The 17,479-nt window shown below is 37.0% G+C and overlaps 2 protein-coding genes across 2 annotated transcripts; both read right to left on the bottom strand.

The window, feature by feature from the left end:
- Nucleotides 1–827: 827 nt before the first annotated feature.
- Nucleotides 828–3,678, bottom strand: LOC131959652 (cytochrome c oxidase subunit NDUFA4-like). Its single transcript, XM_059324860.1, has 4 exons — nucleotides 3,520–3,678; nucleotides 2,090–2,178; nucleotides 1,309–1,369; nucleotides 828–1,108 (listed from the first exon to the last, which is right to left on the bottom strand). Exons 1-4 carry the CDS (start codon nucleotides 3,559–3,561, stop codon nucleotides 1,052–1,054), a joined length of 249 nt encoding a protein of 82 aa, XP_059180843.1. The 5' UTR covers nucleotides 3,562–3,678; the 3' UTR covers nucleotides 828–1,051.
- Nucleotides 3,679–4,718: 1,040 nt separating this feature from the next.
- On the bottom strand, nucleotides 4,719–17,277 carry LOC131960021 (protein FAM117A-like). The gene is made up of 8 exons (XM_059325230.1): nucleotides 16,410–17,277; nucleotides 14,449–14,594; nucleotides 13,749–13,844; nucleotides 13,273–13,389; nucleotides 11,369–11,497; nucleotides 10,637–10,826; nucleotides 8,863–9,034; nucleotides 4,719–6,453 (listed from the first exon to the last, which is right to left on the bottom strand). Exons 1-8 carry the CDS (start codon nucleotides 16,531–16,533, stop codon nucleotides 6,177–6,179), a joined length of 1,251 nt encoding a protein of 416 aa, XP_059181213.1. The 5' UTR covers nucleotides 16,534–17,277; the 3' UTR covers nucleotides 4,719–6,176.
- Nucleotides 17,278–17,479: the final 202 nt, after the last annotated feature.

Here is a 17,479-nt window from a genome sequence, read left to right as displayed (position 1 = left end):
GCTAAATGACTTAAGACGAGACTTAGACTAAAACTCCTATGATATTTAGTCTACTAAAAGTAGACTAAGACTAAAAGATTTCAGATGACTAAAATATGACTCAAACTAAATATGTGATATTCAAAAGACTAAGACTAAATTACAATTTGCTGTCTAAATTAACACTGTCTTATATCCCATATTTGTTATACATTTGTGCAATATGCCTACTGTAAGAGAAACCTTCACTTACTTCCATACTCAACCCCTATTTTCATAAAGTGCTATAATTTATTTGTCTGCAAACAGCTTATTGACATTTTTGAATGTATATCTTATTGTTTTCTGTCTTATTATTGTTATTTTATGGTAATATTGTCATTATCCTACAGTATTGTCTTTCTGTTATTGTCATTCATCATATTTTGTCTTTAACATGACTAGTGCAATTTTCAATACTTTAGCCAAAATTTAAATTTAGAATTGTCATAGATTAATTATTTATAGGTGAAATTTAATTTGAATGTGTATAGTGTATGTTCAATGTATACCTTATTGCTGCTACTGGATGCTTGAATTTCCCTCGTTTACATTTGTTACTGTAACAGCACACTCTGCTGGACAAAAAAAGGAATAACCACTGGTGGAAATTTAAAAACGCTTCAATGTCTCATCTCTGTGTTACAATATGGAAAACAAAATTCTTATAATGCCAATTACAGAAAAGATGAGAACTAGATCTGATAAGTGAAAAACTACAGTCATCTCATGGAAATAAAGATGTAGATTTCAAGTTTATTCTTTAGTCTTTGGTCAAAGCAACTGTGCAAAATAAACACACGTGCAAGTGAGATTGATATAGTTTTAATAATTAACACAAAAATAAATTTAATAATTAGTAAAACAGGTGGTTGCCTGTTTTATTCATACAGTCATTGATAAGTGAATGATCCCTTTCCCCTTCACACTGGAAATCGCAGTCCGATTCAACCTTCACTCAGTGTCGATGGGTTTCTTTTTTATTTGGCAAAAAAAGTGCAAAGGCTCCTCGGAGGTTAGAAGAGAAGGCGACTTAGAAATCAGGCCCTTCCTTCTTCAGCTTGGAGTAGTCCATGTTAATTTTGAAGAGCTGAAAAAACACATACACGCGTATATGTCAGTATGAGGGAGGCAACATGGACTTTGAGGCAAGATAACAGAAACAACATGGCTTGAAGTTTAAATCTAACCAAGCAGTCATAAAATGAAACATACATGAATGACAGGAAGGGACCAAGTGCATCAGAAGTGAAACACTTATTTATGCAAAATGTACATAAAGATTCATACTTTGTACTGCTGAGTGGGTTCCAATTTGTTCCAGGGCTCTGGGTTGTTCTTGCGATCCCATCTGAGGAGAAGAAAACATAAAAACTTTTAAATGTGAAGTTATCAGAGTTCGTCTTTTAACACTTAATGGGATCGTTTGAAGTGTGGTTGTATCCATAGTCAGTGTATTACCTACAGTAGATGGAAAAGTTTATGCGTTTAAATTTATCACTCTCTTCAAAGCCACCACACACCTTTGACAAAAACAGTCATTTTAGCTAACAGAACACAGAAGTTCCTGGTCTGCTGCTACCTTGATTTGTTTGTGTTATTGTGTGACTTAGATGAATCTGAATTAACACTTACAAACACCACACAAACAACAAACAAACTAAACGATCAAGGCAGCGGCAGACCAGCATCTCCTGTGTTCTGTGAGATAATATTACTGTTTTTGTTAAAGGAGTCTGTTTGCTTTGACAGGAGCATGGATAAAATGCTTCAGCTCCCCCCAAATTAAAACTTAAACAGGGCTGTTGGTGCACTTTTTAGGTGTGTAAAATATGCTTTGCTTCTGCCCCCATCCACAGCAGTACATTGCTTATCTTCCATGCTGGCACTCATACTCGTACATACCAACACCTAATGCAGATAATACACTGATTATGGATAAGAACCTCATACAACCCCACTTCTTAAAACCTGAACTTTCCCTTTGAACACACTGTGACGTTTATCCAACAGAGGGCTGAAGAAAACATGTCTGTGAGTAAATAGTTTCTTAGATTTGGAAGAGACTTACGACACATCAGGGTTTTTCAGAGCCAACCGACACAAGTATGTCGCACTCATGGTTGCCCCACCACCAATGAAGATGAAGAGAGGGATGAGCTAATGGGAAAAGAACATGAAAATTTAATCACACTGCAGATTTTTATAGAAATTATAACTTAATTTGTGAGATAAGACAACAAATAGTTCTATATTCCTGTTTTTTGCATGAAAGCCTTTAAAACAAAGGACTTTTGTTCTATTTGAATAATCCTAGAGGGGAGAATGATCCAGTTATAACAATAATAATAATACACATGTGAGTTACCAGTGTACAGTTTAGACAGACAGACAGACAGACAGATAGACAGATAGATAGATAGATAGATAGATAGATAGATAGATAGATAGATTTATTGATCCCAAACTGGAAAATTACTGCAGATGCAGCAACAATTAAAACACCAAGCATACCACACCAAAGTATATACTTAAGTATATATAAGTAGATTATCGAAAACAAACTATCCAAACACAACTGTACAACAAACAAATGTATATACTAAGAATAAATAAGTATAAATAATCAGTAAGTGCAGCTGTATGACAGTCCAGTGTCATCTGTCACACAGTCAGTTTATGAGCTACAATTTAGAATAACAATTAATATAAGGTTTTATTTTTCATAGATGACAATCTGACATTGCATAGGGGACAAACACAATCTATTAATATGGTGGCTGCCGTAAAGCAAAGCGTTTCACCTTGTCGCCCTTGATAAACTCTTTCTACATGCTGTGGCCTTCAGTCGCGCCGTTATGGAGCCCGTACAGTAAAAGTGTACGTGCCTCAGCGGTCTACATACATGGCTGTAGTCATGCACTATATCTCTTAAAGGGAAAGGAGTTTTTTCCTACCATAAACGAGACTGCACCTTTTAATCAAGCCAATTAAATGTAGCATGTCTCATGTCTGTCCTCTATTCCCCTGCTAATACCGAATCAGGGCAGGTGGTTTCATTTTTACAGAATCATTTTCACAGAATAAATGATACTGTCACGAAGCTCAGAGGGTGGCAGAGTAAGAATATAATATCCCTCTACACTAAGAAGGATAAAAACAGGAATATGGTGACTCAATTATAGGATTAATGTTGATTTTAATGCGGATTTATTGGTCTTATATCGCATTTATCGACCATTTCATCCTGAATTCTCTGCATTCATTGGCATATTACAAATCAATTCGTAAATAAAAAACGCCCCAAATGTTACATTCACTGAAGAAAACAGCGCGAATAAATTAATCTTGACGACACATCAAATTGGCTAATTAAGGTGAGATTTTTAGGAATCGGGCACGCGCACGGCCACACCATCGCGTCCTCACCAGCTTCTTCAATGACACCCGGTCGTTCACACGTCATAAAGACACAAATATTATAAATATATATTTACTTACAGCTGGGTGGCTCTTGAGCTGTTTGACAACGACCCCCAACATGTCGGTGGTCTGCGGACAGTGTCCGTTACACAGAAAATGTGCGGGTAAAAAAAATGCGCGCTACTGCAGAGGAGCTCGTGCCGGGTCCTGAGGATCTAAATGTGCACTGAGCTGTAAAACACCTCCTCTACTGTCCCACAATGCACCAGCAACAGCTGTATCTCTACTATACCCTGACTGTACCCACTGCACGAGGAAGTACTGAGAGGACTACTTGTTAAATACGTTAAAAAATTACAGTCATGGAAAAAAATAGTAGACCACCCTTGTTTCCTTGTTTGCCATGGTTTGCCATGGAGAACCAAAATCATTATCATGAAAACCATGGCAAATGGCTAGATATCAGCTCTTAAATTAAACTCATGAGCTATTTTATAGTTACCCAAACAAATGTATCTTTAGTTGTACCAGGCATTTAAATGAACAAGAAATTGAAGAAAACAAGGGTGGTCTAATATTTTTTTTCCATGACTATACTGGGTTCCTTCCTAAATATAAATATTGTCTACATTTCTTTCTTCTATTTTAATTGTATTAATATTTGTTCTTTTTCCTTTGCTTTTACAAACAAAATCTATCTTCCTATATGCGTTATTGGTTCCAGTGGTGGAATGTAATAAAGTACATTTACTCAAGTAGTGTACCATTTGGAGGTACATGTACTTTACTTGAGTATTTCCAATCATAGTGGGTCCATTCTGCATAAAGACTACTTTTACTTTTGATAGAGTACATTTGTTAGAACAGTCATAAAAATACAGTACAAATTTGTACTCAAGTACGGTACTTGAGTAAATCTGCTTTCACCTATGCTATACACTGCTATATACACCAGAAATAATTCTTTCCATATGTAGTAAGGGACCATTTAGTCAATTTTAATCCTCTAGAAATAAGTAATAAACCCACATTGTGTTATCTGATTCAAAGACACAGCCTCAAGTAACTTACTGTTTTTTAACCAATAAACTTACAACAGTGTAAACTTGGCAGAATAGAGAAAGAAATTCAATGAAAGCAGTGAGTGTCCAGATTTTACAATGACCCAAATCAGATCACTTTCAGACTACAGGTATTCCACCTTTCTTCAGATGTTGGAAATTCACACCATAGCATTAATAGTTTTACTTTATGAATAAACCACAAAGACAGCATGATATCAATCATATATTTATGTGACAGAACACAGAACCTGAGATAACGGCACGTCCCCAGCATCCACACAAGAAAACATTGAAATTGAGGCTTATTTGAAAAAAAGACAATGTCTCAACGCATCAGTATTTCACCAGGACACTAAAACTAGAAGTTAGTCAAACAATCAGACTAGTTAACTTTCCATCAACGTGCACACACACACAAACAAAACTCCTGTCAGAGACAATAAACCCAGGATGCCGGTATGGAAGAAACGTCTCCTCCTCCACATAAAAAACCCTCCTGGAAGTGCATAAAAATCCACCAGATACAGTATCTCACGTAACACCTGCATCAATTATACTGACAGAACAAAACTAAAAGTAACAGGGTCTTTTTTTTAGCTTATGTTGCAGGTAATTGAAAAAAAAGATGTAGAAAACACACTACTCTTAAAGTACAAAAGTGAATATAAAAATAAGAATTGCGACTCAAAAGTAGCAGTTCAATTTGTGCAAACATGTCTACCAGAAATAAAACTATTTGAACATCAACTTGTCAGCTTGGCAGAAGAAGAATCTTCAAAGGAACATTGAGGATGACAAATCTACACCACTAAAACTGGTTAGGTAGTCAACTAGGCAGTGAAACCCCAAAACTATAAACATACCATCAAGCACACATCTAGAACATCAAGGAATAACAGGTTTAACATGTGCACACGTTACTTTTTTTGCAGGTAAACAAAAATAACATCTGTACAACTTTTAAAGCAGGAATGCATGAGCTGAAGCATTTAGGTATTGATGCTACCCAAGTCCAACAACTGGAAAATTCCCTTCAGTCTACTATAATCAAAATGTGATTTCATTGTTTATAATTCTTTTTTTTCTTCTTTTTTTAATAAATCAGGTAAATAAAAAAGTACCCAACTGATTTGTCGTGCTTTGTACACCAGCAACAGGTGCAAGGTCAAGTCAGGTAAAATTAATTGCAGATAAATATCTTTGAATACTTAAAAACAAGCAAAATCATCCATTAAGGGTTTTTCTTACTTGACCAAGACTCTTAACATTTTGGAAAGAGATGACGCACTGCAGTCAGAGTTTAAAAAACAGAATATTATACGTGTGTGTCATGGCTTCTTTGGGAAAACAGAAAAAATGTGATGAGCGAGTAGAAAAAGCCCGCCCTGTCTCTCACGCTCGCGTTTGGCCAGAAATATATCTTTGGATCATGAAATTCCTTAATTTAGAAACATCACAACGTAGCTCATGAAGCATATCCATTGGATTGCGTACAAGTACGATATTTTTTTCAATATTATTTTTAAACATAAGAATATTTCAAACCTGTATAGAAAAGGAATGGTTCTCTCCTAAAAATAAAGCAACATCCACAAATCTGTCCCAGCCCACTGGAATATTTGCGTCACGCATATTATCATCATTTCCGCAGAGAAACATCTGCAGCTGTGATCAGAAAGCGAGGCCCTCCCCGGAGCTTTCTCCCACGGCGGCCGTGGAGGCCTGAGGGTCTGGGGGAGCGGCCCGGCTGCCGGAGGAGCTCGTTCCCTGGCTCGAGCAGCTGCCCGCTGGAGAGACGGCGAGGCTGCGGAACAGCAGGTCCATGGAGGGGAGCAGGGGCTTGAGGAGGCTGACGGGGCAAAAAGCAGAGCCCCCATAGGGGGTGAAGTTTACCTTGTTGGGGTCTGGGCAGGAGGAGATGAGGGCTGGCTTGGGTTGGCGTGGAGTGCTGCAGGAACAGAGGAGAGGGGGGGAAGAGGAGTTTACAGGAGTTTTTTCAGTGTAGCCAATATACCTGTCCCTTACAGATAAAAAATAGATCCTAGAATATGGAAAAATTGGGTAGAGTACATAAAACCAATTAGGTCTGACTTTATCTGAGATGACCATCATTAGAAGGAAAAGTACCCTGGTTCGTAGCTACAGAAATTGAAAAGTTATGTTGTTGTTTTTTTATGTTGTTTTTTTTTTCTTTTTTATAAATTATAATTATTTATAATTTGATTTATTGTTTTATTGTTTTTTTTTTCTTTTATGAATATTATTATTTGTATTTCTCTAATTTTGCTACACTGGAACAAATTGCTGTTTGATTAGTCATAATTTTTGGATGACTACTATTTCAGTTGCACAATTTTATTGGAGTGAATAAAAATGTAAAGTTATTTTATATCTGATCCAAGATGAAAGATTGAGGAAAGATGGCAAGTGAAATTTGAAGATGCATTATTGGAGGGGTATGATTTATGTATACAAGATGTATGCAAAATGTTTGTTAAAATGTTCAATAAAAAGAAAGTAAAAAAAAAAAAATAGATCCTACTTATGAGTAAAAACCACTAGCGTGCCTGGCTTTTTATTTTAAGTATATTTTTTGGCTTTATTTGACAGTAGTTGTGTTTCCATTGAAGTCCAAGTTAATTTTGAGGCTAAATTTTTAAATGTTGCATTTAAGAAAATGCAATTTAGGGACGTTTCCATCAGCTGGTTCAGAACGAATATCAACAAAGCTGCAAAAACGTACTTTGGTCAGGAGATGGCAGTGTAATAATCAGGGCAGTTAACAGTAGAAGAAGTAGAGATTGCACGAGAGAGAGAAAAACAACCACAACAACAAAAGTCTTCAGGAATTGGATTCAATTGGGCAACTTAAAATTGTTCGTATGTGATTTCTGGCAGAGTGGAAACAGCTGAACAGTCATGTGAGTGAAATATTCACTATGTCAGAACTTATACGGAAAAGGCCTTTACAGCTCCCGTTTAGCACGTCATCTATTTTTTGAAAAAGACAAAAAACATCTCAAGAGAGTGTAAAAACTTGTATCTGCATTTTCAAAAGTTTTATCAGATTTTGGTTTTTCCATCAAGCTTTTTTTCATGCAAATCTTGAGAGAAATTAGTTGATGGAAACACAACTAGTGAGAGATCGGAGTGAAAGGGGGAGACGTGCAGGAAAGGACCGCCTGCTTACAAGGACTAAGCCTCATGTGGTATGCGCTCCAGCAGTATGCCATCAAAATGCCCCATGTCAGGCTTTTTCTAACCCAAGACTCAAAGACATTACAAGTTACCGAATCACAAAAGGGGAAAATTCTATATGACAACAGCAACTTCTTAATTGCAAGTGCAGCAAGAAGTAAAACTGGCTTGTTGTTTTAGCTTAACAAATCAAAGGTCTGTTGACTAAATCAAAAATAGGATGTTTTAAATGCCCAACCTTAACAAAACTAGTTCTAGAAGATCGATTAAATGTCTGGTCATGTCTCGCTATAGGCTGCATTCAAGTACCTTTGTAGTATGTCTAATAAGGAGTACTAGTAAGCTGCAGTATTTACTTAAAGTTATTGGATTCCAGATAAAGCATAAATCAAGTGCAGATAGATTGTATGAGGATGACCACCAGAGGGGGTCACACAGTATCAAGGCCCAACAATGGCAAGTCAATCATACATTATATTATTTATTATTATTATTATTATTATATATACTGTTGCTGACATTACTATTATTATTACTATATACTGTAATATACTTCTATTATTATTATTATACCGACCTTATTTATTATTACTATTATTATATATTTATATATTATATGTCATGTTTTTTATTTATATTTATTTTATTTTATATTGTTACTATTTATTTATTACATATTATATACTATATACTGTACTATTATTACAATTATATACCGTCTAGTCACTATAGCATTGTTGCCATCATATCATCAGTATAATTACCATCATCTTGCCAACCTACTAACTAATCTTCTTTTTTTAACTTCTTAAATGTTCTATTCTGTGTTTTTTTCTATTGTTGTTTTTATTTATGCTACCTCAGTATCTTATTCTATTGTATTTTATTGTACTTGAATACCGGACTGCTGTGACAACCGAATTTCCCTTCGGGGATGGATGGATGGATGGATGGATGGATCTATCTATCTATAATAAACTTTATCCATAAAGCGCTTTTCAAGCTACAAAGCATGTTACATGGTTGAACCAAGATTCAAATTTTTCACAACTTGGACACATAAAATGACTAAATTGAAGCTGGGAGCTGTGTGAAGGCTGATAAATTGTCTCAGATGACAGTCGTGTTTGAAGTCTACAAGTTTAAAAATGAAAAGTACCTGGTTTCCTCCCAGACTCGGACCTTCTCGCAGCCCTCCGGAGGCTCCCTCTGGAAGCAGCAGCTCTTGTTGGGCCCCGGGGAGGAGGACAGCAGCAGAGGCAGGGAGAGGTCAGCCTCACCCTGGGAGGAGAACGGAGACAGGAGGGACGTCTCTGCACCGTCGATCAAACCTGAAAACGGCATGAAAAAATATTTCAATATAAATCAGAGATTCTATAAACCAAACTTCTGCTCTAAAAGCTTTAAAATCATGATATTTTCTTCCCACACTTGTATGAAGGATTTTAGTTTTGCCCAGTTAGTGGCTGAAGGTTTGAGATTTTTTTTTTTTAAATATAAAAATAAATATATGGCTTAGACATGCCTCCATCAATTTAGAAGTCAATATAGAAAAGGTAAAATATAGTAGAATAAGTCTGCACTTATAAAGTATTAGAACCCGGCAGATATATCTGTTGACAGATATTATGGGCCGATCATGGGCATCATTGGTATCGTGTATAAACTGTCCAACATGTGCCATTATGAAAACTTTTTTACACAATACATAATGCAGAAAATGCTGATTGGTGTGATTTAAGAAATGGTGTTAGGTAGTCAATTCTTTCTCTCTCTTTATTTTAAATAGTCTGAAACTGAACAGTAATGATGTTTTTTAACTATTACATATTTCCTCTTTTTAGATTATCATTTATAGAAATGGCTGACAGTGTAATACATTGACTGTATATAATATGTTAAATATTATCTACTAAAGTTTTATGTTTGAGAAAGTATCGCTCAATTTGTAGAGTAGGGAAAATCAGTGCACAATCCATATAAAAAGATCTTTTTTTAATCCAGTACAGTATGGTTAACATAAATATAATATTGTAGGTTTCTAAAGGCTTTACTACATAATCAAAAAATGTTCATAAAAGCATGATAAAAGAGTTTGTAACCTGTCATTTTGATTTATCTTTTATGTCAACTTGTGGAAAAGGGGAGAATGAAGTTTGCTTTGAAAATAATTTACTATTTAAACACTGATCTCCATGTCAAAAAGTAAAATGAGCAAAAGTAAACTGCAGCAACTTAAGAATGTTGAGCTTACTATATCAAGGTTGCATGTGTGACTGTGCATTCACACGGTGGTTTTCTGATTTTAGATCATGACTTAAGTGGCTGTAACAGGTGTGGGTGTCACAGCAGTTCACTTTCCCTTTTGCTTTCTGGTAAATCTCCATTTTAAAACTAAACCCAATTTTTAATTCTTAACACAGGAACTTCCAACCACATAATTCAGGTCACCTCCAGGTCAATGTGTGGCCACAGTGGACAGTATAAACTGTAAAACAGTAAATTGTGGGCAAAACTCAAAGCACATTTAACACTTTTCGACTCTGACATGCTGGAGAGCAAAAAAAATTGGACCCTATTAGCCACTCCCAACCTTTAATATAAATTGAGTAATTTACTTATTTCTCTCTCTTTTTTCATTATTGTTATTATCATCATCACTTTTCCCTTTTATCTTGATTAATTTTATTCATTAAGCTATTAAACTTCCTTATTGTTATTATTATAACCATTCACTTGCCTATTTACTTATCTCTTACTCCTACCCTTTCTTCTCGCACACAACTGCATATTCTCTGATCACTTACACACAACTTAAACATGCATACAAATGCTTTCTAACCACGTGTGTTCTCATGTGTGTATGTTTTTGTTACTTAAACCACCATGAAAACTGGAGGTAGTGAGCCGACTCATTAAACTCTGAGGCTAACCTTGGTGCAGATCCAGAGGTGCATCCTCGGCGTTGGGTGAGGAGGTGCAGATGTTTGTGGGAGAGGAGCTGGGTGAGGAGGCGGGGGAGGGAGAGGAGGACAGGGGCGTGGTGGTGGGGTCACTCTGAGATCCACTGCTGCAGCTCTGCAGAGGGACCGGAGCTCTGTGACCGTCTGGAACTTCAAGGAGCTGATGAGACGGGGAAATGATGTCAGAGAACATAATATTACATGCTGCCTTCCATGAGTCTTGTCTAACAGTTAACCCTTTATCAGGCAAAGAACCATATTTGGTAACTTGAGCCGATCAGTAAATCATACAAGATTCAAGCTTTCCTTTATTGTCATTGTATTAAAATAGTATACAACTAAATTTACGTGCGCTTCTCATATATAAGGTGCTTTAAAAAAGACATTCAGACATTACGCATATTTAATAAGTAGTCTAAAAAGATAATAAATAGTTTAAAGGTAAAAGATAAAGTGGTGATGGATGCAAATGGTGTGTTATTGTCTATTTAGGGTTGCTGTGGGAAAGAGACTATAATAAATATGATAATAATGACTCAATTGACCTCGATTTGAAATATAAAAATGAAATATTTTGCGAAAAGTCTTGCAATATCCTCCAATATCACTTCAGGGTTGATATTTTCAATTTCCAGGATTGCCCTATAAAGGGTTAAACAACTCCTGGATATATTCACTATGTGGAGTGGAGGTGACAGTTACCCTGTGCTGGGGATGAGGCGGCTGGCAGATGAACATGCCCTCCAGCTCCTGATTGAGGCCCTCCACGCTGCAGCGCAGTCGAGGGACCAGTGTGGAGAGGGGAGCGAGGGGGATGGCAACCGGCTGAGTCTGAGGACAAGTTAAATGGAATTCAGGCTTTGTTTAGTTACTCCAGAAAAGCAACTATGTATTCTGTATAGGGTGGTCAAAAGTATCGATACTCAAAAAAGTATCGATACTAAAACATTGTATCCGAATACAATACTCATTTTCAAAAGTATCGATCCAACAACTTATTAAGCAGCTAAACCGTACAACCTCAAAATATTGTTCTAATTGTTATTGTTTATTGTATTTATGTATTTTTTGCACTACCTCAGACCTGAAGCATCTTTTATCATAGTTGCAGTTTCTTTTTGCAAAAAATGTTTTTACTTTTTTTGTTTTTTATTATAAATATTTAACCCGTGGTTCTGTTCATTTTTACACGTTGCATTTTTCTTGTTAATAAAAATATTTCTGTTAAATTTTGGGGTCTTTGTTTTTATCCTTGTGGTATCGAAAATGGTATCGAGTATCAAATATTTTCCTGAGTATCGGTATCGAGTTGAAAATTTTAGTATCGTGACAACCCTAATTCTGCACTCTGTTTTTCTTATTTGATCAGTTTGTGAATTGCATTCTTTGTATGAGGAGCGCTGTATGCGGCTGCAACTAATAATTATTCATCTTCAAATGGTACGTTTTATCAGACCAAACAGTCCAAAACCCAGTTTATTATCATGAATGACAACAAAGCATCAAATTCTCAAATTTAAGAAGCATGAAACCAGCAAATGTTTGGCTTTTCTGTGCAACTTTTTCCTTGCCATAACGATTATTCTATTACCAGAATAGCTGCCAAATAATTCAGCGGATCAACCGATTAATCAACTGATCATTGCAGGTTCAGTGCTGTTTAAATAAAGTTTATCATTGTTTACACATTTTGAAGCATTTATCAGGCTCTGTACAGCTTTAGGAGAAAATTCAAGCACTTTTCGGTACCTAAAACAGAGCTTTCCAGACTCTGAAAGCTATTATCACATCCAACTTACAATAAATGCAATCGGTAAAAATAAAGTTTAAAGATTTACACAGTAATTGATGTATATTGTCACTTTGCAGCCGTTCAATTTTCACACTGATTGTATGTTTTGTCTGTTGTGAGACGCCAGAAGATAGATATAACATGGGGATCGTTTCATTTCAAATATTACGATTTTTGGTTTACATGGGTGATTGTATAGATGAAAGCCCACATTATATTGAAAAATCAAGCATATTTCAAGAAATCATTCAAGCTTATTCCTAACCTTTTTAAACATGACGACTCAAATTAGGCATTTTTTTTCAAACTTTGAACAATTTGCTTGCTGTGTTGGACATGGTTTATACAAAGCTCATTCTTTATGTGTGAAATATTAAAGCCACTTGTGTAAAAGAGACCACTGTGTTCCCCTTAATCTCATTAAGACTTTCTGGTACAGATCAGGTTCGTGGTCTCTCTCTGGTTTGTCATGTGACCACAGTTTGGTGTGAAAGCTCGTCGGCTCAGTGGAGTGTGCCTTCACGCAGTGCAGACCAGCTGTGCTGAAAGCAGAACTACGCATTTCGTTGTGAAAAGCAGAACCGACGTGATGTAGTGGTCTTCCTGTTGCTTCAGTGTTTTATTTCATTCATTTCCTGTGATGAGCTGCACGTCTAAATTTATTTTTACAAACGGTTAATCAGTGATGCGTGTCTGCAGACAAACAAGCTGCAATAACGTAGAAATGTCTTCATCAAGTTTGCCTGGAAACAGTGTTCACACACATGCATGTATGAGGTCAGTGTGTTTGTGTTTGGAGATGATGCTAAGGTACCTGAGTAGCTCCTAGGCTACGGCTCCCCTGAGGATATCCACGCTGGCGGTCTTTATCTTGCCCCCCTGAGACTGCAGGTTTGCTGCGATGCTGCAGCTGTTGTTTTAGTTTAGTGATCTGCAATGAAAAGGGGTTACTGTCAGTCAAGCACAAAGGAAGTCCTTTAAAAATGCACAAATGTCACATGCCTAACAACAAAGGTCCCATATCAAAACATGTTCACATTTTACTGATGATAATCTGATCGTGGGGCGGTTCAGATGAAACATACGATGAAGGGAGAAGCTCTTGAAAGCTTTCAGAAAGGGAAGTTTCTTTGCAGATGAGATCATTCGGTCTCCTGTTGCTCAATGCTGTCAAAGTAATTGAGTCAGGCTTTTTTTCCACCCTGACACCTCGCTCTGTTTGACATTTAGTTTAGCAAATGTGGTTGTTACACACACACACACATTGAGTAAAGCATTATGGTAACAGACCTCTCGCAGATGCTCAGCGCTGCCCCATGATGCAGATCGTTTGTGGCTGCTGCTCCCTCTCCTGCTCTGGGATTTATCTGACCATGAGTCTGGGGTCTGAGGAGGAAGAGAGCGACCATGAGAACCAATGCCATAATTAGATCACACGTGTTTCATAAATAAGCATGTTTAAAGTTCTGTTTGTCACGGAAAAGCCCTGCAACATATTGGGACTTCACACCTATTTCACCAGAAGTTGCACACTTAGCAAACTGTTCATGCTCAAAGGGCTGATCTGCAGCCACATCACACCATCCACACCCACAGACTCTCATCACACTCGTCGAAAGAGCGAAAGAGCAGGAGAAACTGAAAAACAAAGAGAGGGGGGAGGATGTGGGCAACCATAGAGCAGTGGCGAGTGCCTGCACACAGAGCAGAGAGGATGGGTGCAGCCAAAACGGCCTCATCAGCTGACTGCAGGGACTGTTCTCATGGCTGTGGTTCTTACTCTGTAACAGCTTCACAAGCACCGGACACTCCCTCCTCTTCTGGCTCTTAGTGACTTCCTTCTCTGCTAAAACTGCAAACTAATCTTTTAACATGACTCAACCCCCCTTTAAGTCATTAACAACTTAAAAAACCAAACTCTAAATGTGGTGTTAAAGTTGTGCATTCCATTTATTTCAGCATTATTAAGTTCACTTGATCTGCAGCAGACCTGGGTGGACTTGTCCTTGCGGGACAGGCTGCTCTGTCCCTCTGGTTCTTTGGGCCAGTGTCCCTGCAGGTACGGCCCAATTATGGCGTCCAGAGACATCGTCCGCCTCATGCCAGAGCTCAGCTGGTGCGGTTTTGGCTTCCCAGCTGTCAGAAGGAGACGACTTTTTATTTGACATGCAGCATCAGAATCAATATTCCTGTTGTTTCTTAAGTTTGTGTCAGAGTTGTTGAATTATAAGTACGCAATAGCTTTTACATTACACTTTGTACACCCTTGCTTATGTTATATATATATTACAGCAGTGTTATATTTATTTTGTATTTGATATGAAGTGCTTTAATACAGTTGAACACAACACATGCATAATAATGCCCAGAATGTGAAGGGTTTAGCCTCTTAAATATGACGATTTACTGCTTTATTTGTCATTTATTATAACATGAATAAATAAGAGAGATGGATCTGGGAACTTTTATGTTCCTTCATGGACATTTTTCACTATTTTCTGATCATTCATAGACCAAATAGTAAAATCAGTTAATTTATCTCCATGTCAAATTGTTATACTCTTTATATGAATTCAATTTTATTTTTTTATATTCAGTTCCAATGATCGTATGATAGGTGAAAACATTAACACTTTAATACACTCATTAGGGCTGCAACTAATGCATTTTTTTATTATCAATTATTCTGATGGCTATTCTCTCAATTGATTGATTAATAGTTTGATTAGCCAACTAACATTTAATAACCAGTCGTTTTGGTCTTAGTTTCTTTGGTGGATTAGTCATTTTTTATGATTTTCTTGCTAGATGACATAATTCTAAGTAACTTGCACATCTCTGGTAAACAATATTTAAAGTGGTGCTTTGGCATTATACTTTTAGTGGAATTTAATGAAGTAGTGAACAATTTAAGAAGCAAGACAACCTTAGTAAAATGTCCATACAATGGTTGATGTCTCTAAATCCAATGACATTCACTTCACTTCAATGTGATATTAAACATATTTGCACTATTTGAGAGGCTAAAAACAATATTTTTTGGCCATTTTTGTATAAAATTACTTTAATAAACAATTATTTACCATGACACAGAAAATGCATGAACTACTTTTTCATAAAGCCACTGTAACGTTAGGTCACCATTTTAAATTCACTTTGATGGTCCTCCTAGATATTTAAATGACCATACCAGTGTGTTTGCAAGTGGTTGTTGTTTTTGTTTTTTTAAAACATGTAGCATTTACTTTTTTTTTTTCAAATGTGGACTATTTTCAAATGCATGCCAAACTAATTAAGATATATTTACGTATATTTTAAAGGTTTTTTTTTACTTTTCCAGGTAACCACTGATTTCAATTATTTTCATTAATGCAGCATGAAAACAACTTTTCAGACTCCTGAAACTTAAAAGATGTGCAGTGGTAGAAAGTAACCAAGTACAGTTTTGGATTACTTGGACTTAACTTGATTATTTCCAATTATGCACTATTTGAGAGGCATTAAAACAGCTTTTTTTTTTTTTTTTTTTTAAGATATTTCCGCATTAGAAATCACGATGAATCAATAACCAAAGAACTGTGATTAAGTTTCTGTCTATTTACTAATAGTTGCAACTCTAATAGAAAACAATATCCCACACCTTTAAAAATTAATGAATGTTGAAAACCTGATTTGGGAAGTTGTGTTACAGATATAGGTGCTGCAGTGACTTCCTTGTTGACCTTATTGATTGTTTTATGACTGCAGATGTTTCCTACTCACTGGGGCTTTACTAGGTCACCTATTTTAAGTTTGACAATCATTTCTAAAAGTACATATACATACAGCTGGTGTGAAATCATGCAAATTGAGTTCCCCATTCTCTATCATGGCATCACTTTTAAGCCTACACACATTGATCCTGGGACATAAACTGTGTGATCCATGTTGTGTGACAGGTGGAGCTCATACCTGACTTCCCATCTCTCCGGTGTGGTCGAGGCTTGCTGGCCAGCTGATAGGGGATTGTAGCCTTGAGGGGTTGTGGACCCAAAGAAGCCCCTCGTATCTGTCCGGCTCCACTTCGGCCAGACATGTTTCCAGAAACAAATCTGGGGCTTGCTGACTCCAAACTAAGTGAGGGTAGCAGTGGCTGTCCTGCCTGGTGGAGACCTGGGGGCGCTCTGTGGAAACACTGGTGATCCAGCTGAAACCCTTCCTCCACTGCTGATGATGACTACTAAAAACCGTTACAAAAAGTCAGTCTTGAGTAATATAGACAACATTTCTGAGTAAATACAACCAGCAGTGAGGCTTATGTCGACAGATGAGACGTCACAAACACCGTGTGGTGAAGTCTTCGTCGCTGATCATACTTTTTTCTCAGGCTTGTGTGCGAGTTAGCAGCCTAGCAAGAAAAGTTTCTTTGTGAGGATGTTGAGATATTTCTCCCCGTTGTCGAACAAGGAAGCAGATCCAGTTTCAAAAAGTCACTCTAACGTCAACCCCTACGTCTTCTGAGCAAACCTGGATGTATATTTCATTATAGTTTCTCGGGATGGAGCGTGTTTTTTGTGGCCCAGAAAGCTGCGAGGTGGCCACAGTTATTTCCCCCTCCGCGTTCTTGTCTGAACTCCAAACACCTCCACCACCACGCTGGTGTGGATTTAATTATATGTGGGGGCGGGGTCCGGCTCTGGAGCTCACTTTTGATTGGTTGTTGGAGCCCCATACTTAGATTCTATTGGTCGATGTGCCATCAATCCGTCAAACCTCAGACAATGTAATTTTGCTGTCACCGCCCCCAATCCATATCTCATATTAACTGATTTTTTTGTCGTTAAATTCACGTGGAGACGCCACACTCTTCAAACTGGACAGTCGCAACTATTAACCGTGATGCAGAAAGCACATTTTAAGACTTCATTAAGTCACTGTAACGTTAGGTTACCATTTAAAGTGCACTTTGATAGTCCTCGTAGCGATTTAAAGGGCCATACCAGTGTATCGTTGTTGTTTTTTAAAATGTTGCCTTTAAAAAA

Source organism: Centropristis striata, chromosome 21 (genome assembly GCF_030273125.1).
Source record: "Centropristis striata isolate RG_2023a ecotype Rhode Island chromosome 21, C.striata_1.0, whole genome shotgun sequence".
Classification (NCBI taxonomy): Eukaryota; Metazoa; Chordata; class Actinopteri; order Perciformes; family Serranidae; genus Centropristis; species Centropristis striata.
This window is presented reverse-complemented; position numbering and strand designations above follow the sequence as displayed.

Excerpts from the sequence above, each read along its gene's own strand:
- LOC131960021 (XM_059325230.1), bottom strand. The coding sequence starts at position 16,533 with ATGTCTGGCCGAAGTGGAGCCGGACAGATACGAGGGGCTTCTTTGGGT. Across the intron at positions 14,595-16,409 it reads CCGGAGAGATGGGAAGTCAG|CTGGGAAGCCAAAACCGCAC; the intron begins GTATGAGCTCCA and ends TCCTTCTGACAG. Across the intron at positions 13,845-14,448 it reads GCAAGGACAAGTCCACCCAG|ACCCCAGACTCATGGTCAGA; the intron begins GTCTGCTGCAGA and ends CTTCCTCCTCAG.
- LOC131959652 (XM_059324860.1), bottom strand. The coding sequence starts at position 3,561 with ATGTTGGGGGTCGTTGTCAAACAGCTCAAGAGCCACCCAGCT. Across the intron at positions 2,179-3,519 it reads AGCTCAAGAGCCACCCAGCT|CTCATCCCTCTCTTCATCTT; the intron begins GTAAGTAAATAT and ends TTTTCCCATTAG. Across the intron at positions 1,370-2,089 it reads CTGAAAAACCCTGATGTGTC|ATGGGATCGCAAGAACAACC; the intron begins GTAAGTCTCTTC and ends TCTTCTCCTCAG.